Source organism: Eptesicus fuscus, chromosome 12, assembly GCF_027574615.1.
Source record: "Eptesicus fuscus isolate TK198812 chromosome 12, DD_ASM_mEF_20220401, whole genome shotgun sequence".
Lineage (NCBI taxonomy): Eukaryota > Metazoa > Chordata > Mammalia > Chiroptera > Vespertilionidae > Eptesicus > Eptesicus fuscus.
This window is the reverse complement of record NC_072484.1, coordinates 53,685,404-53,713,203: the sequence shown is the minus strand read 5'-3', so window position 1 is coordinate 53,713,203 and position 27,800 is coordinate 53,685,404. Positions and strand designations below refer to the sequence as shown.

Here is a 27,800-nt window from a genome sequence, read left to right as displayed (position 1 = left end):
ATAGTCATTGTTCAGGTAAACTTGTTATACCTGTAAATTTAACTTCCACTAATGAAGTGACTGGAAAGGCATTTTCTACCTGTATTATATATAGACATGTCTTGTTCTTCTGAATATGTAAACACCCAGCATTTCATAAACATTGTTAATAGTTTCTTGTTTCCTTTTAATTTAAAAAACATTTTTATGTATATATATCTGAGTGGGATAACAGGAAAGAGGAAAGGAACACTAATTTTTACCTACTGTGCGCTTAGTGGTTTGAATACAGTATTACTATATTTGAATTCTCATGTAGCTATTAGAACCTATATTTTATAGATGATGAAAAAATCCTCTTTAGAAGGGTTAAATAACTCACTCAGGGTCACCTCTCAAGTAAGTAGATGAGTCAGAATTCAAATACAGATCTTCCTAACTTAAACTTTTGTATTTTCCAGATCTTGCCCACAGCTATTCCATATTGAGAATCCTATCTTTAACTGGCTATTCTTACTTGTTATAATCTGTAACAATTGGTGGTAATAAAGAAATAGCATTATAATATATCACTTTGTGGCTTACCATGTCTGCTAAATGCTTTGAGAAAACCCTTTCATGTAATCCTGAAATGTATTATGTGACATGATACAAAGATTATTTCTTTCAATATTGATCTAAAGTATATGGTAAACTTTAATTTTTAACCTAAATTATTTGTAACATATTTTATAATTCAAATAAATTTTTAAGAGTAGCTATGCCTTTGAAAAAATAAGTAAATCTTATTCTTTGATATTGGAAAATTGGCATAATTTTTATCATTTTACATGACCTTACATCACCATCTAGTGGAAAATTAAAGAACTGTTAAAAATCTTACACATAATTAAGAGCTAAAATAAAATGTAAGATCACAGACGTAGAATGAACATGCATTGGCCTTTTAGTCTGTTATCGGACAGGAGTCACTACAGATAACCATCTGCATAATTTAGGTCATGTTTAAATCCATGTATAAGAATATTCAGAAAAACAAATTCACAGCAATTTCCTTTATTAGGAAAGTCTTCTTTTGTATCACAAAAGCTCCTGTTTCTTTATTATATAAGAATAACATACAACTGTTTAAAAACTTGATTTGTCTGTTTTAATTTCGTACTAACCATTTTTACTTGGAATCTGAAATTTGGGGGTAAAATGCAGGATAACTTTTGAGCCATGCAAATTATATTAAAATTGACTCAGTGACTACTTAGTCCTTTCCTCTTTCTAACCATCTTTGCTTATTTATTTTAAAGTTTATACTGCTTTGTAAAATTATTTATTTGAGAGAGCAAGAGAGAGAAATATCCATTTGTTGATGCATTCATTGGTTGATTCTTGTATGTGCCCTGACCAGGAACGAACCTGCAACCTTGGCATATTGGGACGACACTAACCAACTGAGATAACCAGCCAGGGCAGTTTATATGCTTTTTAATATTATTTTCAGGTTATAATTAGTAAAAGTCTATTTCCCTTTACTTTTTGATTGTTTGTTTGTTTTTCCTTTGAATTATTTCTGACAAAGCGTGTTTTAGGATTTCCTTTCAGAAAATAAAAACTAAAACAAAGATTGTGGAGATCTGGGATGCAGTATTTATTTTAAACTGACCTACTTATTTACAACAAATACATAAGGAAATGATACATTAAAATATTACAGTTTTAGGAGACTTGGATCAAAAGAAGCACATCTGCTCTAGTTCGCTCTCCCACTGTCCTCTTAACTACTACTGATCTCTAACTTCCAGCTTTGTTTCTAGGGAAATTGTGGAATGAACTCTTTATTAGAATATGAAAGTTGTATTAATAAAATAGCACTTCTAATATAAGTAAAGATAGGTTTGTATTGGCTTATCAGAATAGCATTTTGATAATATTTTCCATCGTGATGGTTTATACATAATCTTTCCTTTTTTCCCTTTAGAATTGAGAAAAGTTCCAAAATCTTCAACTCATCTACAACATAAGCCTAATGAAAATGAAATTCTAGTGGCTGACACTTGTGACCAAAGTCAATCTCCAGTGGCTAGTAAGCAAAATATTGAAATTACTTTATTAGTTTAAAATTTGTGGTTACTGGTGGGCAAGAGTGGCCAACAGTATGAATTAGATAATATTTTAACATTTTTTTATTAATTTTGTTTGTATTACTAGGTCTTTAGCAGTCTTTTTCATAAGAAAGTAATGTCATTAATTAGAAAGTAATGTCATTCTATTATTAAATCATATTAGTAGCTCTACCCATTTTAATACAAAGTGCTAATATATTTTAAGTAAACAAAGCTTTACTCTGATGTACTCATTTTGTGTTTACTATATGCCAGGCACTGGACAAAACAAAGCCCTTAACCTCACTGAGCTTACAATCTAGTTGGGGAGAGGAAGAAAATAAACAAATATAGGATGTCTCAAAAAACGTACACACACACACTTTGAATAATTATAAAGGCAGTGTTTATTAAAATACACTTCATTTCCAAAATTGAGCTATCAGCTGTTAAAGTGTGTATACATTTTTAGGGGACACTGTGTATATGTTAGGCTTTCTTATACCTCTTTTAAGCAGGATAAGAAGAGATATGGGAAAGATTCACTTTAAAAGTGACATGAACAAGGAGGCATGGATCAGACTGTCGGGCCTCCGAGGGAGGGCAGGGGAGGGTGGGGGTAAAGGGGAGAGATCAACCAAAGGACTTGTGTGCAAGCATATGAGCCTAACCAGCGGTTAAGGACAAAAGGGGGGTGGGGGCATGTGTGGGGAGGGGTGTGGGCTGGGAATGGGGGGATGAGGACAAATATGTGATACCTTAATCAATAAAGAAATTTTTTAAAAAAGTGACATGAACAGAGACTGAGGAAAGCAAGTGAGTCATGTGGGTGTCTGGGGGAAGGGTATTCCAGGTAGAGACGTCGGCGAGCACAAAGACTGTGAAGTGAGGGTGCTGTTCGGTTGGTTTGAAGAACCTTAAGGAGACCTGTGTGACTGGGGCAGACTGAGTGAAGGGGAGATTGGTTTGGGCAACTATATTAACCGAGAGGGAAGAAGCAGCAGGTTTGCAGAATAGGGTGGGGGTGGTTAGAAATCAGGAGCTTGGTTTTGAGAGTATTCTGTTTGAGATACCTGATAGATTTTAGATGGGTAGGTGGATATGAGTTTAGAGAAGTCTAGGATAGAGGATTGGAAGTTGTTAGCATGTAGGTGGTATCGAAGCCATGAGAGTGGGCGAGATTACCAACCAAGTGAATGTAGATAGAGAAGTCCAAGTACTTAGCCCTGAGGCACTACATAGTGTAAAATAGTGAATCTCAAGTTTGTTTTTTCTTTTTTTAAAAAAAAAACAACGTGTTTTTATTGATTTCAGAGAAGAAGGGAGAGGGAGAGAGAAATAGAAACATCAGCGATGAGAGAGAATCTCTGATCAGCTGCCTTCTACACGCCCCACACTGGGGATGGAGCCCACAACCCGGGCATGTGCCCTTGACTGGAATCAAACCTGGGACCTTTAGTCCACAGGCTGGCGCTCTGTCCACTGAGCCAAACTGGCTAGGGCTCAAGTTTTTTTCATTATCACCCCTACACCAGCCTTTTTAGATATTTTTTTCCTCTAATCACTTCCCCTATGAAATTTTAATAGTTCAGCTGTAATATATGAATGTATGTATATCTGTGTGTTACACATAAAAAGATTTTTTTAAATCCCCCCCCCAAAGCCATTTTCACCCCCTTGGAGGTGATATTGCAACTGTAGAAGTGGTGATTTAGAGGTTGTTGAAATGAGGAGGAACCAACAAAGTAGCCATTGAAGTAGCTAATGGTGAGATAGAGCTAAGATAGTGTGTCCCGCAAGCCAGGTGGAGAGAGTGGGGAGAAGTCAACTGTGGCAAACAGTGCTAATAAGTGAAGGAAGGTGAAGTCTGAGAATTGAGCATTGGATTTGGTCACATGGAGATCACTGAGTGTTAAACTCAGCATGAGCTATTAAAGTGTAAGGGTTATCAACTAGACTGTTTCAAGTTCAAGAGAAACCAGGATCAGAGAAAAGTGGAGAGAGCACTTCTAAACAAGTCCTTCAAAGGATGGTAGATTAGCCGAAACCGGTTTGGCTCAGTGGATAGAGCGTCGGTCTGCGGACTGCAGGGTCCCAGGTTCAATTCCGGTCAAGGGCATGTACATTGGTTGCGGGCACATCCCCGGTGGGGGGTGTGCAGGAGGCAGCTGGTTGATGTTTCTTTCTCATCGATGTTTCTAGCTCTCTATCCCTTCTCCCTTCCTCTGTTAAAAATCAATAAAATATATTTTAAAAAAAAGATGGGAGATTAAAACATATTCAGTATATTTTTATGTTGATGGAATGATCAAGTAAAGAGAGAAATTAATAATTCTGGAGAAAGAGGGAACAATTGCTAGATCCTTGAAAAGCTGAGTGGAGATGGGATCCAGAGACCATTTGGAAGGGTTAGCCAAGGTTAATCACTCATAATTTATTAGTATAAAACTTACACTCTGAAAGCCACAGATAACTTTATATTAGCATGTGTGTGTGTTTGTGTGCAAGCATGTGTGCATATGTATAGACAGGACTGTCTGGCAAAGGGTGCTGGGGGATACAGCATCAAGTGTGCGGGTCTTTGCTCCTCAGCACTCTGGACCCATCCTCTTCTGCTGAGGAGGACTTGACTCCATCAGTTGTTCTCTTTTCCTATATCTCCTCCAGCTTCTCTGCAGGTTCTTTCTTTTCAACATATGCATACGTTATCTTTTCTCTTTTAGAAATAACCCCTCTTGTCTCCATCCTTAGCGACAGCTTCTCTCAGAGCTGAAAAAAGTGATCTTTCAGTATCTCTTCTCTCTCAATTCACTTCAGTTGAACCCACTATCCACTCCCCCCTTACACCCCGAGAGTGGGGGAGCAATGAGGGAAAGTAGTATGGGAAAGGGGTGAAGGAGGGGAAAGAAGAGGGAGAGAGGAGGGTCAGAGAAGGAGGATATAGTCTCACACTCTCTTCTCACACATTACATTGGAACTGCTCTGGCAAAAGTCATCCGTGACCTCCTGGTTGTTAAATCTAATTACTAGCAATACTTCCCAGTCCTTGTCTTACTTGACCTTTCTGTGACAATGGACATTATTGAGCATTCTCTGTTTCTTGAAGTGGTGCCACTTCCTGGTTCTCTTCTTATTGTTCTTTTTTTGCCTTCCTTTACTGGCTGTTCTTTCTCTTTCTTTTAAATGTTACTGTCTCCAATAGATATGGTTCTTGGTCTATTTTTGTCTCTTTCTGGAAGAATCTCACCTAGAGTTAATATTCTGCTACAACATATATGCTAATAAATCCCAAATCTATAAGACTTCTCCTTATTTCCAAACCAGTGTATCTACCTACTATTGAGCATCTCTACCTGGATATCCTTCAACTTCAGCATGTCCAAAATTGAAAATTTTCTGTCAAACCTACTCCTCATCCTTTTATTTACAATCTCAGCAAATGACATTCTACATACCTCTCTGAGTTACCTAAATAAAAAAAACTGTGAGTTATCCTAGACACCTGCTTTTTTATCTCTCATATCTAAATACTCTCTGAATCTTATTGATTCCACCGCCTACATATCTGCCATAACCATTCTTCTGTACCCCCATTGTACTAGTTTAGGCCAATCAGCATCCCTCATACTATTGTTTTAGTAATTGAATTAGTCCTCTTACCTGTTAAGACTGCTTCTTGCTCTATCATCCTATCATGGCTAGAATTACTTTTTAAACCCAAATACTGCATCTGTCCTCCATTAAAAACCTTTAGCTATCTCTTCATTGTCTACAGGATAAATTTTAAACTCTTTAGCATAATCTGAACCTGTCTGGGTTCATGTCCTACTACTACTACATCTTTTGCACTTTCATTTTCAGCAATTGTGAACCACATGTCATTACCTGAATGTGTGATTTTGTTTCACATATATAGACCCTTACACATGCATAGAACTCTTTTCTCTGCTCCTAGTCCAGTTGACCTGTCAAATTCCTCTTTCTCTCAAGGGTCAGCTTAGGCATCACTTAATGTAGCTTTTCTTGATTTTTCCAAGGCAGATTCAGGAATCTTTATGTTTAAATCTCCCCTTTTTAATGTGTTTTTATTTCAGTTTATCACATTTTATTGCAGTTCTCTTTTTACCTTTCTATATAGCCCATAAGTTCCTTGAGGACAAAAGTCTTTTCTTTCCATTTAGCACCTAGCACAACACCTGGAACATAGTATGTGCTCCATAAATACTTACTGAATTATTGGAACTCTGTGTATATAAAATATTTGTATATGTGTGTTTTAAATGCTATCTTTTTTTGTAATTTTTTAAATTGATTTCAGAGAAGAAGGGAGAGGGAGAGAGAGATAAGAAACATCAATGATGAGAGAGAATCATCCATCGGCCACCTCTGCATGCGCCACACTAGGGAGTGAGCCCAAAACCCGGGCATGTGCCCTGACCAGGAAATCAAACAGTGACCTCCGGCTTCATAGATTGATGCTTCAGTTGAGCCTCGCCAGCCGGGCTGTATATAGTATTTGAACATAGATGATTTCTGCAGGAATATGTGTTAGTTTAAAACTTGAAAATTATGCAGTACTGAAAATCTCTCCCATAAAGTATGCTTTTATGAAAGGAATTATAAATATGGTTTGATATTCATAGTATATCTTAGGTCACAGTGCACCCATTATAAATATATATATTGTTTTTATGATATTCAGTTGCAATAAGAAAAATAATCTATCTGTTGCATCCAATTCACTTAAGATAAATAGCAAATTTAGCTGAAAATGTTTGGCAGATGCAGATGCTAGATATTTGCAACTTATTGCCATTTATAGTAGATATATTTGGGCCTTTTTGCACAGAATACTAAAAATTGTTCAGTGCCATCTTATAAAATGGTTCTGTGAGCCTTTTATTTCTCTTTTAAAAAATTTTTTTAATTCTCAAGGATATGTTTATTGATTTGAGAGAGACAGAGAGAAACATTAATGCGAGAGAGAAACTTGGACTGGTACATCTAGTTTCTACAATTATATAATTGGGTTTTGGGTTTTTGTTTTTTTTCTTAGAAACACGTGGAACAAGCAGTTATCCCACTGATAAGTCATCTTTTAATTTAGCTACAATTGTTACCGAGACACTTGGACTTAGTGTTCCAGAAGAATCCGTAAGTAGATGTTTAGTTTGGTGATAATATGAATTAATTGGTGTCTTTTTAGATCAGTTTTTAGAGAATTGAGCAAGAAAAAAAAAACACCCACTTTTTTTCCCAAAGACCATTGGATAAAGGCCTAGAACAAAATTGACGTGGCTAGAAAGGCTCATTTATATTATCTGCCCACGCTGTTCCAGAAATCTAGAGTCTTTAGAATTTTGGGGATATAGGTTGTGAATTGAGTCAAAATTTAGGGAAATGATAATGGCTTAGAGGGTTTGGCCAATCCTCTTCCCTGCACCCAGTCTTCCCCCTATTCCTACCCTGTTTCATCTAAGAGAAGGCCTGAGCCTTTAGATTTATTTCAGAATTTATTGGATCTTCTGAACCTCCTTTAAACTGGGGTTTGATTTGAAAAACAGGATGAATTCTTGGGACTACCATATATATTTTAGTTCTCTGTCCTTATAAGTGCCAATCCAAAAAAAACCTAATTGACCCCATGATTTTTTTTATTATTTTAGTGCTTCCTTACTCAGACACATTTTTTTTTCTTAATTGATTCCTAAAAATAGAAAACTTGAATTCTTCAATCTTAAGGAAGTTTCACTTTGATACTATTTTATAATACTACTCCTGTGCTTTAGTTGGTAAATGTATATGGGTCTTATAAAATTGTCTTACTGTTCATTGAATTTGTAAAAATTGATTTTTCATTACATTTTGGTAATTTGTTGTTATTTTCTTCTAGTTATAAATCTATATTCTTAATAGTGGGTAATTTTTAACTTTTGAATTTTAAGTGTTTTAATAGTTTTTCATTTTCTCCTACCCATAAGCCTGGCATGTCAGTAGTTCTGACACCAAATATAATAATAGAGCTGATCTCTAAGGATTTGGTGCTCAGATGGGATCCACAGTCCAATAGCATCTGCATCACCTTGAAATTTATTAGAGATACAAAATCTCAGATGCCACCCCCAACCCACTAAAAGAAAACTTGCATCTTAACAATATCCTCAGTTGTCTTTTTTAAAGTTTGAGGACCACTGCTCTCCAAAGGATCCTTTTAACTTCATCTCCTGTCAGTATAAATAATCATGTCTATTCCCTTCCCCTCATCTTAATAATTTTTTTGGAATTGGAGTTTTATATACCAGTAGTGGAATATACTTACTTAAAATAGTACTGCTTTTTTCTCTTTAAATTTAAAATGTGCTTCATATATTTTATTGTGATAAAAAATGCACATAATGTAAAATTAACCATTTTAAAATGTACAATTCATTGGAATTTAGTCTGTTCACAATATTATGCAACTACCACTTCTATCTGGTTCCAAAGTATTATTATCATCATCCTAAAAGAAAGCCAGTTAAACATTTAGTCCTTGTTCCCCAGTACTCGCTGCCTCTGGCATCCACCCATCTGCTTTCTGTCCTTACAGATTCACTTATTCTGAATAATTCATGTAAATTGAATCTTACATGATGTGACTTTTGAGCCAGGCTTCTTTCATTTACCCTATTTTTGAGGTTCAGCCATATTGTAGCCTATATTAGTATTTCATCCTTTTTAAGGAAAAATATTTCATTGTATTTATGTACTTTATATATTACTGTTGAAGGAATCTCACAGTCCCATGAGCCCTCTTGGTGATGAGCTCTGTCACTCTCTGGAAGGAGATCACAAGAAACAACCTTCAGAGGAATCTACAAGAAATAATAAAGATAGTTTAAGGTAATTGGGGGCACTTTGGTGAAAATTTATAAACTATTGGTGAAATCCTATTATAATGAGTTCCATATAATTAAACTATTTCTCTCCCTCAGCATATAGTTTGTTATTCTGGTTGTATTAATTTTTATTTTAAAAATATTTTCTCTAGTTTATGACCATTTGAGGACTATTTTGCATTACTCTAGTGAAACATATTTTTAGATTTTTTTCTGTACTTCTATTAAGCAGTACATAAGAGTTCCCAGCCTTGTTACTCTGCCCCTTTAAAAACCCAGTCATCCCGTCTGGGTTTGCATTCCCAAAAACTGGATATTGTATAAATCTTAGATGAAATTGTATAAAGATAGTGTTGCACCTTGCTTTTACTAATTTAAGAACAACCATTAATTTATAATACCTATATCTATGTAGCATTTTGCTTTTTAAAAGAGCTTTCAAGTTTTAAGTAGATATATCACATTTAACTTGTCATCATAGTAACTCATTAAAGTAGTATTTTGTCGATTGTAAAATATTACCACCATATTTTACAATCGACAAAAATGTAGCTCCAGAGAGGTTAAGTGTCTTGTTTAAGGCTACATGGCTATACAGTACCAGAGGCAGAGCTTTACCCAACCACTGTCTCTACTCCCAAAGCTGTCTCCTCTGCTAGAGGCAGACTGGGTCTGTTTTGTTACTAATCCTCACCCGAGGATATTTTCCATTGATTTTTCCCCCGTTGATTTTTAGAGAGGGTGGGAGGGAGGGGGAGAGACAGAGAGAAAAACATAGATGTGAGAGAGACAGATTGATTGGTTGCCTCCTGAATGCACCCTGACCAGAGCCAGGGATCAAGCCTGCAACTGAAATATGTGCCCTGGAATTGAACCCAGAACCCTTCAGTCTGTAGGCAGATGCTTTATCCAGAGCCAAACCAGCTAGGGCTGGTTCTTAATTCATGTTCAGTTCTGTAGTATAAGAATTACGTTTCTTGGAGTTACTCATGACAAGATTTCATAACAACAGAAGTTGGGTCCCCAGTGGAATTTATTAAAATATGATTTTTTTAATATAGTGAAGTTATTTAAATTATTTAGGAAAAATATTTGTAGGTAGGAATATCATGGAATTGAGATAGGAGGATTGTATCATTTTCCTCTGCTTTTTGTCAGCTAAAGGAAAAGAAGCTGGTGAAGCATCTATCTCTAATATGTAGATAAAACCTTATTAATAATTAGCATATGTTTTCTCATCATGCTATCTTTTAATTTTTACCTGATTTCTTTATCTTCTTAGATTTTCAGATCCTAATTCAAAGACTCCTCCTCAAGAACTGACTACTCGGGTATCATCTCCTGTGTTTGGAGCTACCTCTAATGTGAAAAGTAGTTTTGTTTTGAATACAAGTTTGTCCCCTTCTCTTTTGGAGACTGGGAAAAAAAGCCATCTGAAAACAGCACCTTTTAGCAGCACTTCCAATTCTAGATCAGAGAAAACTAGATCAAAATCTGAAGATAGTTCCCTTTTCACACATCCTAATCTTGGGTCCGAAAGGAACAAGATCATTAGCCAATCTTCTAATAAACAGATGCTTATAAATAAAAATATAAGTGAATCCATAAGTGAACAGAATATTGATCATATTAAAAATGCTATTACTGATAAGCATGCGGTGCCCCTGAAATCATTGGGATGCAAAACATCCAAAAGGAAGAAAATTGAGGAAGAAAGTGAAGATGAAGTAAGCTGCCCCCAAACCTCTTTTGATAAAGAAAATGCTTTTCCTTTTCCACTGGAGAGTCATTCTTCTATGAATGGAGACTATGTGATGGATAAACCTCTGGATCTCTCTGATCGGTTTTCAGCTATTCAGTGTCAAGAGAAGAGCCAAGGAAGTGAGACCTCTAAAATCAGATTTAGACAGGTGACTCTCTATGAGGCTTTGAAGCCCATTTCAAAGGGTTCTTCCTCGAGCCGGAAGGTTTTGAGTGGGAGCTTGGTGCCGGCCAGAGACCCTCCCGAGGAGCCCCGTTTACAGGAGTGTGTCCTTCAGCCCCTGATCAGATCCTCTCCAGATAACAAAACACCATTACACATAAAAGAAGAAGATCCCGTCTTTAAAATCCCTCTACATCCACGTGAAAGTTTGGAAACAGAGAATCTTTTTGATGATGTGAAGGTTTGTGTTAAATATTTATGGATTTTGATTTTAAATGGTTTTTTGTGATTTCACCTAGATGCAAATGATTCTTTCTGTTTTAGGGTGCTGGTTCTCATGAACCAGTAAGAATAAAAACCAGGTCAGTTCATGGAGCATGTGAACTTGCATCAGTTCTTCAGTTGAATCCATGTAGAATCGCTAAAACAAAGCCTCTACAAAACAATCAAGGTATATACACTATAGGTAGTACTTCCACTCTTTATATATATTATCTTGGTATATTATTTAAGATACTAAATATATTATTCTTTGGATAGATTGAATTGTTTTGGGAGAAAATATTTCTACATGTTTCTGTATTTACAGAATAATTCTCTTTGGGTTCATTTTATATGTGATTTGTCCTCTTGTGCTTTTAGAAAAGTGAATTGAGATCTTTAATACCTACTTTTATAGGTGATTTTGTGGAGTTATCTATTCTATGTAGTTACTTCTTTTTTTAAATTTTCATTTTTTGAATTTGAGAGAGAGAGAGAAATAGAGAGATTTGTTATTCTACTTATTTGTGTATTCATTGGTTGCTTCTTGTATGTGCCCTGACCAGAGATCGAACACACAACCTTGGTGTATCATGATGATGCTCTAACCCAGTGGTCGGCAAACTCATTAGTCAACAGAGCCAAATATCAACAGTACGATTGAAATTTCTTTTGAGAGCCGAAAACTGACTTCTGCACATGGGCCACAAAGTTTCAATCGCACTGTACATGCGCGCCCGCACGTGGTATTTTGTGGAAGAGCCACACTCAAGGGGCCAAAGAGCCGCATGTGGCTCGCGAGCCGCAGTTTGCCAACCACTGCTCTAACCAACTGAGCTAACTGGCCAGGGCCGTAGTTATTTATTTTCTTTACAAAAGCTTTTAAAAAAAAGGTACACAGAATTTTAAAATATATAAAGTAGAATTTTCATCATCCAAAACTTGTTTCTCACCCCATAGGTAACCTGTTCTTTTTCTTTGTGTTTACATGTATATCTATAAACATATATTTACATGGGTTTTTCAGCTTCTTGTTTTAAAACATTGTCTGCTGTAATATGTATATCATTCTTTTCATAAGTCTGCTCTGTTGAAAAGGAGTCTTTGGTTTTTTTTAGCAACCAAGTATTTCTGTACTTCATACGCAGTATTTTGTCTTTTATTCTTCATTAGAAAGTTATTCCTTAATTCTAGGTTTATTTTCCCTTTTTTCCTGAAGCACATTCTTTTTTTTTTTTTCTTTTTCTTTTTTTTTTTCAGAGACAGGAGAGGGAGAGAGAGAGAGAAACATCAATGATGAGAGAGAAACATCAATCAGCTGCCTCCTGCAAGTCCCCTGCCAGGGATCGAGCCCCCAGGACCCAGGCATGTATCCTGACCAGGAATCAAACCAGCAACCTTTTGGTGCACATTCATAAAATTCATAAAATTTACTGGTTTTGATATACTCACAGGGTTATTTAAACATTATTACAATCTATGTATAGAACATTTTTCATCATCCCAAAGAAAACAGAAAGAACAGTATCCATTAGCAATCATTCTTTATTCCCTACTCCTCTTGCTCAATCCTAGGCGATCAATAATATACTTTCTGTCTCTATAGCTTTGCCTTTTCTGGAGTTGTTATGTAATGAAATTATATAATATTTTGTGATATTTTTCACTATTTTATTTTTTTATTATGAATAATGCTGCTATGAACATTGATGTACAATTTTGTGTGGATATATGTTGTTTTTCTGTGTTTTTTTTTTTTAATATCCATAGTAGTAGAATTGTTGGGTCATAGGCTAACTCTTTTTAACCTTCTGAGGAACTAGGTAAATTTTCCAAAGCAACTATATCATTTCACATTCCCACAAGCAGAATGTGAGGGTTTCAGTTTTCCCACATCCTTACCAACACTTGTTACTATGTCTTTCTGGTTGGAGCCATATGGTGGGATGTAAAATGGTGTCTCTTTGGGGTTTTGATTTGCATTTCCCAGATGGCTAATGATGTTGAACATCTTTTCATATGCTTATTGGCCATTTGTATATCTTCTTTCAAAGATTATATATTAAGATCCTTTGCTCATTTTCAATTGGGGTATTTGTCTTATTATTGAGTTGTGAGAGTTCTTTATATATCGTAGATACAAGTCCTTTACCAAAACTTCTCTTCATTCTGCGCATCCTATAATGTTTTAAAGTAATGAGAATTTTTTTAAAATCTGTTCTTAATTGTATTTTTTTTCTCCTTATCTAAGATGTATTCTTTGAAAATATCCAGTGGAGTATAGATCCAGGAGCAGACCTTTCTCAGTATAAAATGGATATTACTGTAATAGATACAAAGGTAAGTTAGAAAGTAAAACCGAGGCTTAAGATGCTTGTGTTGTATATCAAAGCTAAAATATTCTACAGGCAATAAAATATGAATCTATATTTCTAAAAGGTAAAAGTAAATATAACTTAATGCTACTGAAATGTACACTTAAATGGTTAAATTAATGTTTTATATGTATTTTACCAGAATGTTTTTTAAAGTAAATATAAGAACATAAAGGAACAATTGTTAAAATTTTGGATTTTTAAATATTCAGGATGGCAGTCAATCAAGATTAGCAGGAGGAGAGACAGTGGACACAGACTGTACATTGGTCAGTGAAACTGTGCTTTCAAAGATGAAGAAGCAAGAGCAGAAGGGAGAAAAAAGTCCAAGTAAGATATGATTTATTTTCTTATTTTAATAAAAATATGGAGGGAAATACCATTGCATTGATAAGCACAAGTGATCGCTTCACCATGAACAAAGTGTTTTTTTTCCCTGTTCTGATGTTAGATTTCTCTTAGTAAAGCTCAGAAAACCTATTTGAAAAAATAATGATAGAAACTTCCCCTACCAGGTGAAGGAAATAGACATATAAGTCCAGGAAGCACAGAGAATCCCAAACAAGAGGAACACAAAGAGGCCCACACTAAGTCACATCATAATGAAAATGACAAAGAGAGAATCTTAAAAGCAGCAAGAGAAAAGCAGTTAGTTACCTGTAAGGGAGGAAGCACTCATATGACTCAGCTGGTTTTGCAACAGAAACTTTGCAGGCCAGAAGTTAGTGGCAAGAAATATTCAAAGTGATGAAAAGCAAGGACCTACAACCAAGATTATTCTCCCTAGCAAAACTATCATTTAGAATTGAGGGTCAGATAAAGAGCTTCCCAGACAAGAAAAAGCTAAAGCAGTTCGCTTATCACCACCAAACCAGTACTGCATGAAATGTTAAAGGGTCTTCTTTAAGAAGAAAAAAAAAAAGATCAAGAATAGGGACAATAAAGTCGCAATAAATACATATCAACAATTGAATCTAAAATCAAAATAGCCAAAACCGGTTTGGCTCAGTGGATAGAGCATCAGCCTGCGGACTGAAAGGTCCCAGGTTCGATTCCAGTCAAGGGCATGTACATTGGTTGCAGGCACATCCCCGGAAGGGGGTGTGCAGGAGGCAGCTGGTTGATGTTTCTCTCTCATCGATGTTTCTAGCTCTCTATCCCTCTTCCTTCCTCTCTGTAAAAAATCAATAAAATATATTTTTAAATAAATAAATAAATAAATAAATAAATAAATAAATAAATAAAAATCAGCAAGCAGAATAGAAACAGACTCATAGATACAGAGAACATTTTGATGGTTGCCAGATGGGAAGGGGTGTTGGGGAGATGGGTGAAAAAGGTGAAGGGATTTAGAAGTACAAATTAGTCATGGCCTATGGGTACAGAAAATAGGTAAAGGCCTGGGGTGGGAGATAAATGGAGGGAAATAAATGGGGAACATCTGTAATACTCTCAACAATAAAATAAATTTAAAAATAAATAAATAATAAGTAAAAGGTATAAAAGGGAATCTTGAAAGTCCTGTTTTAGAAATACAATTTTCCAAAGCAGTTTCGTAAGGCAAAAACAGGGGATCCTACTGAAAAGTATTAGTATAGATTTGCAAATTAGCAGTAAATCTTCGTCCAAAAGAGCTGGGAACAGAAGGATTTTGCTTGGCACCACCTTAGCAACATTCCTAACTAAAGCAGCATATGACATGAGATCAGCTAGACTAGGACTAGTTTCATTTGTCACCCGTTTGAATGGAAGGTGTAGGACCTGCTACTTGGGGATTCAGTGCCAGAAGAGGCATTTACCAGCCCTCATCTGTTGGAAACTGAGGATATTCAGACTGTATTTGCATTCTCAATCTGCTGAATATTCTGTAGTCTACCTGCTCAGCCAAATAATAAAACGGCTATTCTTGTTCTCACTTCTTTAGAGACACTTTTTTTCTTGCTGCCCTACATGCAGTAAATGAGAGCAAATTTTAATACTTTGCCTTAAATCTTTGTCCCTTAGAAATGAATAATGACTTATATTGATCAAGTAGCCAGCTGCCTGAGTTGTGAGAGGATGGTACCTATTAAAAGAAAAACCTTAGCAGTGGTTACTGTATTTTTTATAGTGAATGACACAAATAATTTTCTTCTTAAAAACATACTTTAAAGATTATTTTGTTCACAAACTCTATTTTATCCAGAAATTTCACTCTCAAAATGAAAAATAAACAAATGTCTAATCATCCTATATAATAAAAGCCTAATATGTCAAGTGTCCGGTGGTCCATTCAATCAATCAAAGCGTAATATGCTAATGATATGAACCACTTGCTATGATGTGCACTGACCACCAGGAGGCAAACAGTCGACCAGTTGTTATGATGTGCACTGACCACTAGGGGGCAGACACTCTGGTAGGTTAGTTTGCTGCTGGGGTCTGACAAATCAGGACTGAGCAAGACCAGCCGAACACACCCTGGAGCCCTCCAGCTGTCCCTTCCCGGTTGGCCAACCTCCCACATCCCTCCCCAAGGGGTCCCAGACTGTGAGGGTGCGGTCCGAGCTGAGATGCCACCCTCCACCCTCCCTCCCTCCGTGCACGAATGTCATGCACCGGGCCTCTAGTTTAGTATATAATGAGCTGCAATTTTATACCAGCAAGTGTTTCAGGAACTGGAGACAATGAGTAAACAGAACAGAACTAATAGGGAACAAAGAAGCAAATAAATATATGGTATGATAGATGATTTTGTTCACAATACCATCCCTGATAATGTTTTCTTATTTTTATAAGGGGAAAAAAAACTAAAGTATGACTACTTTGGCTTCAAATTTATCTAGTTGATTCAAAGAATGTAATGGTTCCCCAATATATTTTAAGCAAATATTGTGTAGAAGTGAGATTAGAACTTCAGCTAATGACTTATTAATTTTGGCTAAATAGGTCTTGCGTATACTAATGATGCATAATAAATTAATCCAATAACTTAAAAGATTAAATTAATAGATGTTTTCTTTCATAGTTTCTATGGCTCAGAAATTCAGGAAGGGCTTGGCTGAATGGTTCTGTCTCACAGTCTCTCATGCAGTTGTAGGCAGATGGTGGCTGGAGCTAGAAGAGCGAAATGCTAGACAGATGGGGGTGACTTGGCATCTCTCCTCATCCAGTCTTAGGGCTTCTTCATATGATCTTTCCACGAAGGCTAGTCTGAGCTTTCCCATCACATGGAGATTAGGTTCCCAGAGTGAGAATCCCATAAGAGCAAGATAGAAATAAAAGGTAATTTTTATGACCTGGCTTCAGAAATTGCATAATGTCACAAAGACCTGCCTAGGTTCAAAGCAAGAGAAACGTGGCCCTCACTACTCAGTGGAAGGAGTGTCGAGATCACTTTGTAAGAACAGCACATGGGATAGGAGATATTGCTAAGGCCCTATTTGGAGGAAAAAACAGAACTATCTGCCCATTTTGCCCATAAGATAAACCTTTTAAAACTTAGAAATGGTTAAAATTTAACACTCCAATAAAAACTCTAAGTTGCTGCTAATGTTTCAACTCACAGAATGTTTTTTGCATCCCTACTCTGTGTTAGGACTTACAGATACTATGATAGAAAGATCAATAGGATATAGTCTCTGTACTCAAGTATTTCATAGCAGAAGTCAGCGACTTACTGTGATTTACTAACTGCATATACAGAATGCTGTGGGAATGCCTAGCACACTGCCTACACATAGAAGTCTATTTTATCCAGAAATTTGACTCTCAAAATGAAAAATACACAAATGTCTAATCATTTAGTATATAATGAACTGCAATTTTACACCCAGGAAGTGTTCCAGGAACTGGAGACAATGAGTAAACAAAACAGAACAAAAGTACTAATAGGGAACAAAAAATAAGTATATGGTATGATAGATGACGGTTAGTGCTGGAGAAAGATAAAATATGGTATGGGTGCTAGCTAGAGCACCATGGATTGGGGGAGATGGTAGTTATTTTATAGAGTAATCTCAGTAGGCTTCTGTTCTGTCATATTTGTTAGCCAACTGGATCTATTTCTGTTTTTTAGTAAATTCTGGTGAATTTAAAAATGTGGTTCTATGGTGGGAAATGCAGTTAGTACTCTGAAGATGAATTTAGCATTTTGCATGTCAAATATGGAGTTGAATTAATTATATCAACACTACCAAGTGTTAATGGTAATGCAAGAAAATACATATTTTTTGCTGCCACGTTAGAAAAACAAGCAGGTAAACAAAATTCTATATTTTATTGTATTTTTTATTTATTTATTTTTTTAAAATATATTTTATTGATTTTTTACAGAGAGGAAGAGAGAGAGGGATAGAGAGTTAGAAACATCGATGAGAGAGAAACATCGATCAGCTGCCTCCTGCACACCCCCTACTGGGGATGTGCCCGCAACCAAGGTACATGCCCTTGACCGGAATCGAACCTGGGACCCTTGAGTTCGCAGGCCGACGCTCTATCCACTGAGCCAAACCGGCTTCGGCTTATTGTATTTTTTAAAATATATTTTTATTGATTTCAGAGAGGAAGGGAGAGGGAGAGAGAGATAGAAACATCGATCATGAGAGAGAATCATCGATTGGCTGCCTCCTGAACACCCCCTACTGGGGATTGAGCCCACAACTCAGGCATGTGCCCTGACCAGGAATTGAACTATGACCTCCTGGCTCATAGGTCGATGCTCAACCACTGAGCCACGCTGGGCTCTATAGAGATTTTAATGTCAGCTATTTATACCCATTTTGTTTAAGCAGTATTTTTTTTTTTTTTTACTCATTATGATATGTTTTTTATTCCTCAGTTTCTTTGGTAGATCTCCTTTTGGTTTAGCATAAATTATACATGACCTGATAGGAAGAAAATGATTTTTAATGTTTGTAATGAAAATAACAAAAACTAGCATTCTCTTTACATGAGTAAAGGATATTTGGAGCCATAACATAGAGGTTTTATAAATGTACAGTAATTATCTAGATTTGGGAGTTTGTTCTTGCCTCATGCACATTAAAATTACTTTGTGGCAATTAGTCTATATAGAAAGCAGAAAGCTTGCCTGTTGCCCTGAGTCAGTGCTCTTTTACATAGGTAGAGAAAGAAAAATGAATGATAGCTTGGAAGATATGTTTGATCGGACAACGCATGAAGAATATGAGTCCTGTTTGGCAGATAGCTACCCCCAAGTAGCAGAAGAGGAGGAACTGTCAGCTACAACAAAGAAACCAAACAGTAAGGCTGTTTTCTTTCTTCTTATGGCTTCTCAGTTACACTGAGTTCAGGCTAATTAGTAGAGTGTGGATGAAGTATATTTATTAATGTTTCATGTTGCTTATATAAATTTCTTTTTCATAGGTTTTGTGTTTTCTTTCCAGACTAATAGAAGAGTTACAAGAATAGTTCAAAGGGTTCCCCTGTACCTTTCACTCAGCTTCTCCTTGTTACCATCTTATGTAACCATAAAATACTATTCAGGATTTAGAAATTAATCTTGATTCGATACTACACATTTCTCTATAACATGTGCATAAAGTTTATAAAAGTTTTGAGAAAATTTTTTTTAAGTAATAAATTAATGATTGTAATAGAGTGAAAAGAGAAAGTTTTCTAGAAAATTCAGGCTTATATCATGCTTGAATGCTTTACCTTTCCAGACAAAATACTTAATGTAACTATATATATATGTCTTCTTAAACCACATTTTATTAGAATCAGTAGTTTATAATGTAGGTTAGCAACCAAAAGAAGAGTACTGTAAGTGAAGCTCTGAAGTAGTTGGTCTAATTGAAAATTAGTTACAATTCTAGCTAAATATCTCATTTTCTCACTGTGAGCAAAACAGAATTTTTCATCTTGGGCAAAGTCCTTTTTTTTTATGCTGGTTTAAAAGAGCGCACCTTCTGCTATGATACAGTCTATCTTGATTATTTTTTCCTTTGTGCTTCCATCAGGTTTTTAAAACGACAAGCCTGAGCTCAGAGTGAATGAGACCCTGAGTGAAGATACAGAACAGCATGCTTTGCTTGCTCAGTCTGTGGCAAAATCTTGGTCAAGCAAATTTTGTGATAAAAATCTACAACTGTTAAAATTTACATTTTTCCCTCAAAAAGAGCCTTTTGCAAATTCGTTCCACTTTAAAAAAAAAAAAGGATATTCTTTTTTACAAGATATAATTGATTTGTCTCTTTTTTAAGTTACATTTCATTTCACCTTAACCATCCCAAAATTTCTTCTCATTTAGCTTTTGTGACAGTGATACAACATTCTTTTGAACTCTGACAACCTTTTTTTTCTAGATTATCCGCAATACACTGGTTTTTTTCCCCTCACACTCATTTTCTCTCATGCTTTTATTAACCACCTCTGAAATTATGATCCCAAATCTGCATCTCTAGTCTGACTTCTCTGATGAATCCCATCCTGCATTTTTATTGCTACTTTTGTCTCTCCTCAACAGTTTAAATTTAACATATCTAAGCCAAGTTCCATTTATTTCTTACCAAGTGACCTTTCAGACTTTTTTTTTTTTTTCCCAATCACCCAGGCATATAATTTAGGACTTGTTCTTTTTTTTTTTTTTTTTGACTCTCATATCAAAAAGTTCTACTAAGTCTTCACTCATAGGAAAGAGCAAGTTTGGGGGAGGGTATCAAAAGTTCAGCTCTGGACATGTTAAACTAGATATTCAAATAGAGGTGTTTAGTAGGCAGTTGATGATTCTTGAATTTGAACCAGAAAAATCCAGAATAAAGAAATTATTGTGGTGGGGAGAGGCAGGCAGGAGGTCAACAGCAAATAGATGGTGCCTAAAGCCATGACACTGAATGAGATCATCAGAGTGTTGAATATAAATAGAAAAGAGAAGCATTTTGTACATCACCAGTTCGATTCCCAGTCAAGACACAAGCCTGGATTGCAGGCTTGATCCCCATTAGGGGGCATGCAGAAGGCAGCCAATCAATGATTCTCTCATCATTGATGTTTCTATCACTTCTCCCTTCCTCTCTAAAAATCAATAAAAACTTTTTTTTTTAAAAAAAAGAAAAGCATTTCAAGTTCTGACCTCTGAGATATGGCGACTTTAAAAAGTCAGAGAAACAAAGAACCAGCAAAGAACACTAAGAAGGAGCTGCAGCCTGTGAAGTGTGAGGGGAAGGAGAGTGGATGCTGTTTTGGGGCCAACTGAAAAAGACGCTTCTGTATACTCATTACGTCTAGCCTTATCCCCTCTCTGCTGATCCCCAGATTTGAATCCAACTACTTATCTATACTAATAAAAAGGTAATATGCTAATTAGACCGGACATCTTCTGGGTGACCTTCCGGACAAAGCCATGGTGGCGGGGCCGAGGCAGAGGCAGTTAGGGGCTTCAGACCAGCAGGGGAGAGCAGTTAGGGCAATCAGGCCAGTAGGGGAGAGCAGTTAGGGGCAAACAGGCAGGCAGGCAGAGAGGTTGGGGCAATCAGGCAGGCAGGCAAGTGAGCGGTTAGGAACCAGCGGTCCCAGATTGCGAGAGGGATGTCCCACTGCCAGTTTAGGCCGATCCCACAGGCATCAGGCCTAAACCAGCAGTCGGACATCCCCCAAGGGGTCCCAGATTGGAGAGGGTGCAGGCCTGGCCGAGGGACACTCTCCCCACTGTGCATGAATTTCGTGCACTGGGCCTCTAGTTTGACATAAGCACCTTGAACTGAACATACTTAAATTAGAAATCTTTTTTTTTTACCCAATTTTGATCTTCCCCTGCCTTTCTGCATCTCATTAAACCCTATTACCTGCTGAAACCGGTTTGGCTCAGTGGATAGAGCGTCGGCCTGCAGACTCAAGGGTCCCAGGTTCGATTCCGGTCAAGGGCATGTACCTTGGTTGCGGGCACATCCCCAGTAGGGGGTGTGCAAGAGGCAGCTGATCGATGATTCTCTCTCATCGATGTTTCTAACTCTCTATCCCTCTCTCTTCCTCTCTGTAAAAAAAATCAATAAAATATATTTTAAAAAAAACAAACCCTATTACCTATCCTCACAGTGACCAAAGATAGATGTTAGAGTCATATTTGATTTTTTCTTGCACCTCACCCTCAAGCCCAGCCTGATACCCTGGCAGTCCTATCTCCAAAATACATTTAATAACACTTCCCTTCATATCTGTAGCCACCACCCTAGCCTAAACCACTCCTATCTCTACCTCTTGTATCACAGGCCTCCTAACTGGTCTTTTTGTATAAGTTATTTTTCCTCTCTTGTTCAGTTTGGGTCCCCAGCGTCTCCCCAGAAACTAGAGTTCAGAGTAATCAGGAGCTTGTCTCCCTTCGGGTTGAAAAAAGCAGGGCACCCAGTCGCCCACCACCAGCCCGATTTGCGTGATTTTTAAATATTTTTTATTGATTTTTGAGAAGGGAGAGGAAACATCAATGATGATAGAGAATATTTGATTGGCTGCCTCCTGCACATCCCCTACCCACAAGGGAGAGGAGAGAAACATCAATGATAATAGAGAATCTTCAACCGACTGATCCCACTACCCAGGCATGTGCCATGACAGGGAATCAAACCATGACCTCCTGATTCATAGGTCTTTGCTCAACCACTGAACCACTGCAGCTGGGCTAGTAGTAATTTTGAGGTGACATAATTTGCATTCTGCTTATCATGCAGATGAAAAAGAAAGGGAAAAATTCGTTATTAAAATGGAGGTCTTAATACGTCTTTTTTTTTCCTCCCCCCAAAAAAGCTAATTATTTTAGTAATTCTGTATTCAGTTTGTGGTATACTTCTTTTGTTTATAGCTCGTGGTGACAAACAAGATAAAGTCACACAGAAAGCATTTGTGGAGCCATATTTTAAAGATGATGAAAGGTAAGTTGGTCTTAATAAATGCCACCAATGTGATTGAAAGTGTTAACACGGCTTTCTTTGTCAGAACCTCTCTGAAACTGTAAAATTGCTACTTTGGTTAAAAAACAATGTGTTTCATTTAATTTATGGCCCTAACAAAACTGGAACTCAAGCTTTACAAAAATGACAAATTTTATAAATAAGGAACGTTTTACCACCACTACCCTTTCTTTTTTACAATGGTGATAGTTATTTTCTATATTTTATTATAACAAATATATTTTATTATGAAGTTTATTTGAACTTTGGAATTTTTTTAATTGTATAACTGTAACTTTTACACAGTATAAGACTTTAGGTGGTAAACCTTAGGTTGTGCTTCAGAATTGTTTTATAAGGAGTTTTAAACCTTCAAGTTAATTTTGAACCATAATGCTACATTCTGCTAAATTCTGAAACTTTCAGTCATGTACTATTCTTTTTAGAAGTGAATGTACCTTAGTTGCGGGCACATGGGGAGTGTGCAGAAGGCAGCTGATCGATGTTTCTCTCTCATCGATGTTTCTAACTCTCATCGATGTTTCTAACTCTCCCTCTCCCTTCCTCTCTGTAAAAAATCAATAAAATTTAAAAAAAAAAACATAAAGCACATGTACATACATCAAAATGATGGAACTCTTTTTATATAAATGGGAGATGACGACGTATGTAACCCGAGGACTGTCTGTAGATGAATCTGTTCTTTGGCAGGGAGTAGGTTAGCCCTGAAATATGGGTTCTTAGTACTAGAAAACCAAGTTAACAAAGGCAGTATTCTCTTTCTTGGTTATGGTATTGATGAGAGAGAGAGAGAGAAGCATTGATTGGTTGCCTCCCATATGCACCCCAACCAGGAATGGGAACCCGAAACTTAGGTAAGTATCCTGACCGGGAATTGAACCCATCACCTTTTGGTGTATGGGACGACACTCCAACCAACTGACCCACCCGACCAGGGTAGTATTCCTTTTTACTTAGGCTATATTTCATCTCCTAATCTATTATTTTCAACCAGTCGGGGGCAAAAATAGGAATAGTTATCTTTTTCAGAGAAAAATATCCATAAAAATACCTCACATATATTAGGCACTTAATATTTACTGAAGATTGAGTGAAGAAGTATTTGGGTTTTTGACATACTGAGTAAATATTTCAAATAAAATGAATATTTATTTGGGGATTATTTCTTCCCCTGGGCTCTCACCTTTGTTCATTTAAAACATAAACCAAAGATCTTTGTAATAACAAATGGATGAATTTTAAACTTATTTTTTCCCCCAGAGAGACTAGCTTACAAAATTTTCCTCATATTGAAGTGGTTCGGAAAAAAGAAGAGAGAAGAAAATTGCATGGACACACATGTAAGGAATGTGAAATTGTAAGTACTACTATAAATACTGTTCATTTGTTGTTGTTGTTGTTAACAGTATGGCTTTATATAGATCATGAATGCATGATTTTAAAATCATAGATACAAATTACATTTGTATCTAGAAACCTAGTTTAAGCCAGGAATAACACAGTAAATAGAATATTGGCTGGAACCTAAGAGAAATAAATAGATAAAAAATGTATTTTTATGTGTTCTAGGGAGAGAGAAAAACATCAGTGATGAGAGAGAATCATTGATCAGCTGCCTCCTGCACATCCCACACTGGGGATCAAGCCCTCAACCTGGGCATGTGCCCTGATGGGGAATTGAACCATGACCTCCTGGTTCATAGGTCGATGCTCAACCACTGAGCCATGCCAGCTAGGCTGGGTATTTTTAATTAATAAACTTTTTTAGAACAGTTGTAGGTCCACAGCAAAATTGAGTAATACATACAGAGAGTTCCCATATACCCGTCCCCATTATCCTTTTCTTTCTTCTCTCTTCAGGGTGTACTTTCAACACAGCAATGAATGGACTTTTTTTCCTAATGATGTTTTTGGAATAAAAGTTAAATCATGTCACTTCTCTACCGAAAACCCTTAAATGTCTTATCTCACTAATAAACAGAATCTAAAGCCCTACAGCACACTTTAGCACCCCACTTTTCTCTGACTTCATCTTCTACTACTCTCCCACTTACTGTTACAGACACATTAGCCCGTGTTGTTTGTGAATATGTTGTGATTTGGTGGTAGTGTTTCTCTAACATTGATTGATAACTTTGATTCTTTAAGGGCTCCCATCCCCATTCCCAGGCTAAGATAACAAAGGCTTAATTCATGGCAATGAGAATGATGAAAAAGATACCCAAAAAAAGTTGTTTCAGAGATACTCTAAAAAATTTTAATTAAATTTTAATTAAAGAAAAAAAATGTATGAAATACCTTTACCTCAAATTTAAATTTTAGTTTCTCAACTATAAAATGGAATTAGCTGGATTATATATGATCCTATATCTCTGTTCTATTAAACTTTACACTACTTTGTTTTCTTTAGATCTAGAGCTTAAAGACCTGTACAGTTTGTACATATAAGTTTTATCCTTATTTGTGTGAAATTCAGGTTATGATTGTAATTGCAAAAAAATGATATGCCTTTAATCCCAATTAAAAAGTACAGTTTGGGGGAGGGGGATCATGAAGCCCTTCGCATTCAAAATTAAACCTTTATTTTTAAAACTGTAGAGATAGGAAAATTACTTCAAAACATACATTATATCCAAATAACAATTGAGAAAGTGCTGTTCAAAAATGCAGGCCTCTCATTTCTGTTACCGGTCTGGCAAAGGAAAGAGTTTGCACCATAAGTAAATCATCTGTGTCACTCAACACATTGTAAAGTTCAGCTGGTATTTCTTCCCATTGTAGACTTTACTGATGAAGGAGGCAATGTATTGATGTACATTGTAATACAAGCTTCTTTTCTCATTTGTGAAGCAAACATTTCACATACCAGCAGTAATTACTGTTAGTAATTAATACTACAATCATCAGGCAGTATACTTTTCTTAGCATGCCTTCTTAGATTCAAGTTTATAATCAATAATCAAATCACCCCATTTACTATTCCTAAGTGGGAAAACTTACCAGTTTTTATTATTAGTATTATGCAGACATTCCAGCAGAAGAAAGAGAAAAGAAGCTGGCTTCCTGTTCAAGACACCGATTTCGCTACATTCCACCCAACACACCAGAGAATTTCTGGGAAGTTGGTTTTCCTTCCACTCAGACTTGTATGGAAAGAGGTGAGAGTAAACAAATTCCTAAAGATAAAAGGCTTACCTTCAACTCTTCAAGTAATTTCATTGGAATCAGAAATTGTTTATAATACTTTAGTGCAGCAGTCACCAACCACTGGTGGTCCGTGAGATCCGAAAGATTGGCGACCACTGCTTAGTGTGATAGTGTATGCATTATCCTGGTCTGTCATTCAAATTTCAGAAAGCAATTTGCTCCTTCTTGCTATCATCAAAACAACTTTTACTAAAATAATCTTATAAAAGTTGCAAAGTTTATCATTTTAAAGCCACTACTCTGAATTTTAGACTTTAAAACCTCACTTATCCAGAATAATGTTGGTTATTTTTAAACCACGTATGAGTAAAAATGACCTTTGTTTGTTTGCTTGGAAAATTGTTGATATGCAACTAGCTCATTCAAAAATGACACATTTAATACAATTTGAGGATGTATGCAACTTTAATGCTCTAGACATTTAATGGTAAGATAGTTCTTCCAAAAGATGCAGTCTTTGACAGTCATTACCATATTTCCACTTTCCCCCTTAACAAGCCACATTAAGTCCTCTGTGACATGATCTCTCCGCTGGTCATCATTTAGAATTAATCTGGATGAGAGCCTCTTTGTACTAATATAGCCTAAGGGTGTGGTTGGAGAACAGCCTTCCCCTGAATACCTTAGGAGAGTCTAATAATCTGAAGAGTATAGGGGCTTGTCATCTAATGAAATAGCTGCTACAAAAAGTCTTTTTGATAAGCACCTGGAATCCTATCTAATAAAAGTGATATGCAAATTGACCATCAGTCCAACACAAGATGGCTGCCCCATGTGGACACAAGATGGCCAGCAGGGGAGGGTAGTGGTGGGCTTTCAGGCCAGCAAGGGAGGGCAGTTGGGAGGGACCAGGCCTGCAGGAGAGGGCAGTTGGGGGGGGGGACCAGGCCTGCAGGGGAGGGCAGTTAGGGGTAATCGGGCCAGCAGTGGAGGGCAATCGGGCTGGCTGGGGAGCAGAACAGTTAGGGGTCGATCAGGCTGGCAGGGGAGTAGTTAGGGGGTGATCAGGCTGGCTGGCAGGCAGAAGGGGTTAGGGGCAATCAGGCAGGCTGGCAGGCGAGCAGTTGGGAGCCAGCAGTCCTGGATTGTGAGAGTGATGTCCAAATGCCTATTTCAGCCCGATCCCACTGGGGTCCCAGATTGGAGAGGGTGCAGGCTGGGCTGAGGGAGGGACCCCACCCCCCCCCCATGCACCGGGTCTCTAGTTTATTATAATAGTATAGTGGAAGCTACTTCAAAGGACTATGAGTGTTATCTGAGGTAATGTACATAACACATTTGATAAATGTTTGCTACTATGATGGTTAGTATAAATGAGGAAATTGATGCTAAATATTGAAATCCTTCAGCATCACTCAGCTAATAGAATCATGTAAACTTACAAGGCATTAAATAAGTTAAATGTTTACTGAAAGAAACATGTTGCTAATATAGTCTTCTAAATTTGTAATTTGTTTTTAAGGTTATATTAAGGAAGATCTTGATCCTTTTCCTCGTCCAAAAAGACGGCAGCCCTATAATGCAATCTTTTCTTCGAAAGGCAAAGAGCAGAAGACATAGATGGTGAAGCAAAAGCAGGATAGAGAACCATTTTTTCTTTCTAGTTATTTATAGCTAATGTTGGTATTAAACACTGATTTTTTTTAAATCTTCTGTAAACTGATTTATAAATCATTTTTCTATTAAAAATGTTTTTAAATGGCATTTACCCACCACACAACTACTTAAAATGTGGGGAAGTTTATATTGTGTTTTTTTGCTTTTGCACCTCTAAACAATAAGGTGCTTTAATTTTGCACTCTAAGTTAAGAGTTGTTTATTTACTTTGTTTGGCATTACCCAATTACAGTTTTGAAAATATAATTGTCTGTGATTTGTTGTTTTTCAGATCTTTTCTTTTTATTCCATCTTTCCGTGGTATTTGCATTCAGTAGTGACTTCATGTTTATCATTACAAATTTTCATCCTCTTAATCACTGCTCTTCTGTTGGTCATTCCAATATCTAAATTTAAGTGTTTAAACATCTGAATTTTAATAGTCCTTTTAGTTTTCCAGCTTTTTTCTTTTGTTGAATTGAAATGAAGTGCTACTGTGGAGCGTATTCCTTTCGAGGTGTCCAAAAATACCAACTTTTTTTCTTTTTGCATGAACTATAAGTTAAGATCGCCCTCTG

At 36.6% G+C, this 27,800-nt stretch overlaps 1 protein-coding gene across 3 annotated transcripts in view; it reads left to right on the top strand.

Annotated features, from left to right (window-relative positions):
- Nucleotides 1–27,599, top strand: part of RBBP8 (RB binding protein 8, endonuclease) — a 70,341-nt gene extending 42,742 nt beyond the window's left edge. For 2 of the 3 annotated variants that reach the window (XM_054723981.1, XM_054723982.1), the window contains exons 8-19: nt 1,952–2,056; nt 7,132–7,229; nt 8,845–8,957; nt 10,236–11,118; nt 11,202–11,328; nt 13,390–13,478; nt 13,726–13,843; nt 18,617–18,757; nt 22,311–22,380; nt 23,680–23,776; nt 25,436–25,577; nt 27,089–27,599. In XM_054723981.1, coding sequence (XP_054579956.1) covers nt 1,952–2,056; nt 7,132–7,229; nt 8,845–8,957; nt 10,236–11,118; nt 11,202–11,328; nt 13,390–13,478; nt 13,726–13,843; nt 18,617–18,757; nt 22,311–22,380; nt 23,680–23,776; nt 25,436–25,577; nt 27,089–27,186 — 2,081 coding nt within the window. In that variant the 3' untranslated portion in view covers nt 27,187–27,599. Of the gene's footprint in view, nt 1–1,951; nt 2,057–7,131; nt 7,230–8,844; nt 8,958–10,235; nt 11,119–11,201; nt 11,329–13,389; nt 13,479–13,725; nt 13,844–18,616; nt 18,758–22,310; nt 22,381–23,679; nt 23,777–24,279; nt 24,390–25,435; nt 25,578–27,088 lie in introns of those variants that run through there. The other variant, XM_054723983.1, reaches the window with a different exon arrangement.
- The last annotated feature ends 201 nt before the right edge of the window (nt 27,600–27,800 follow it).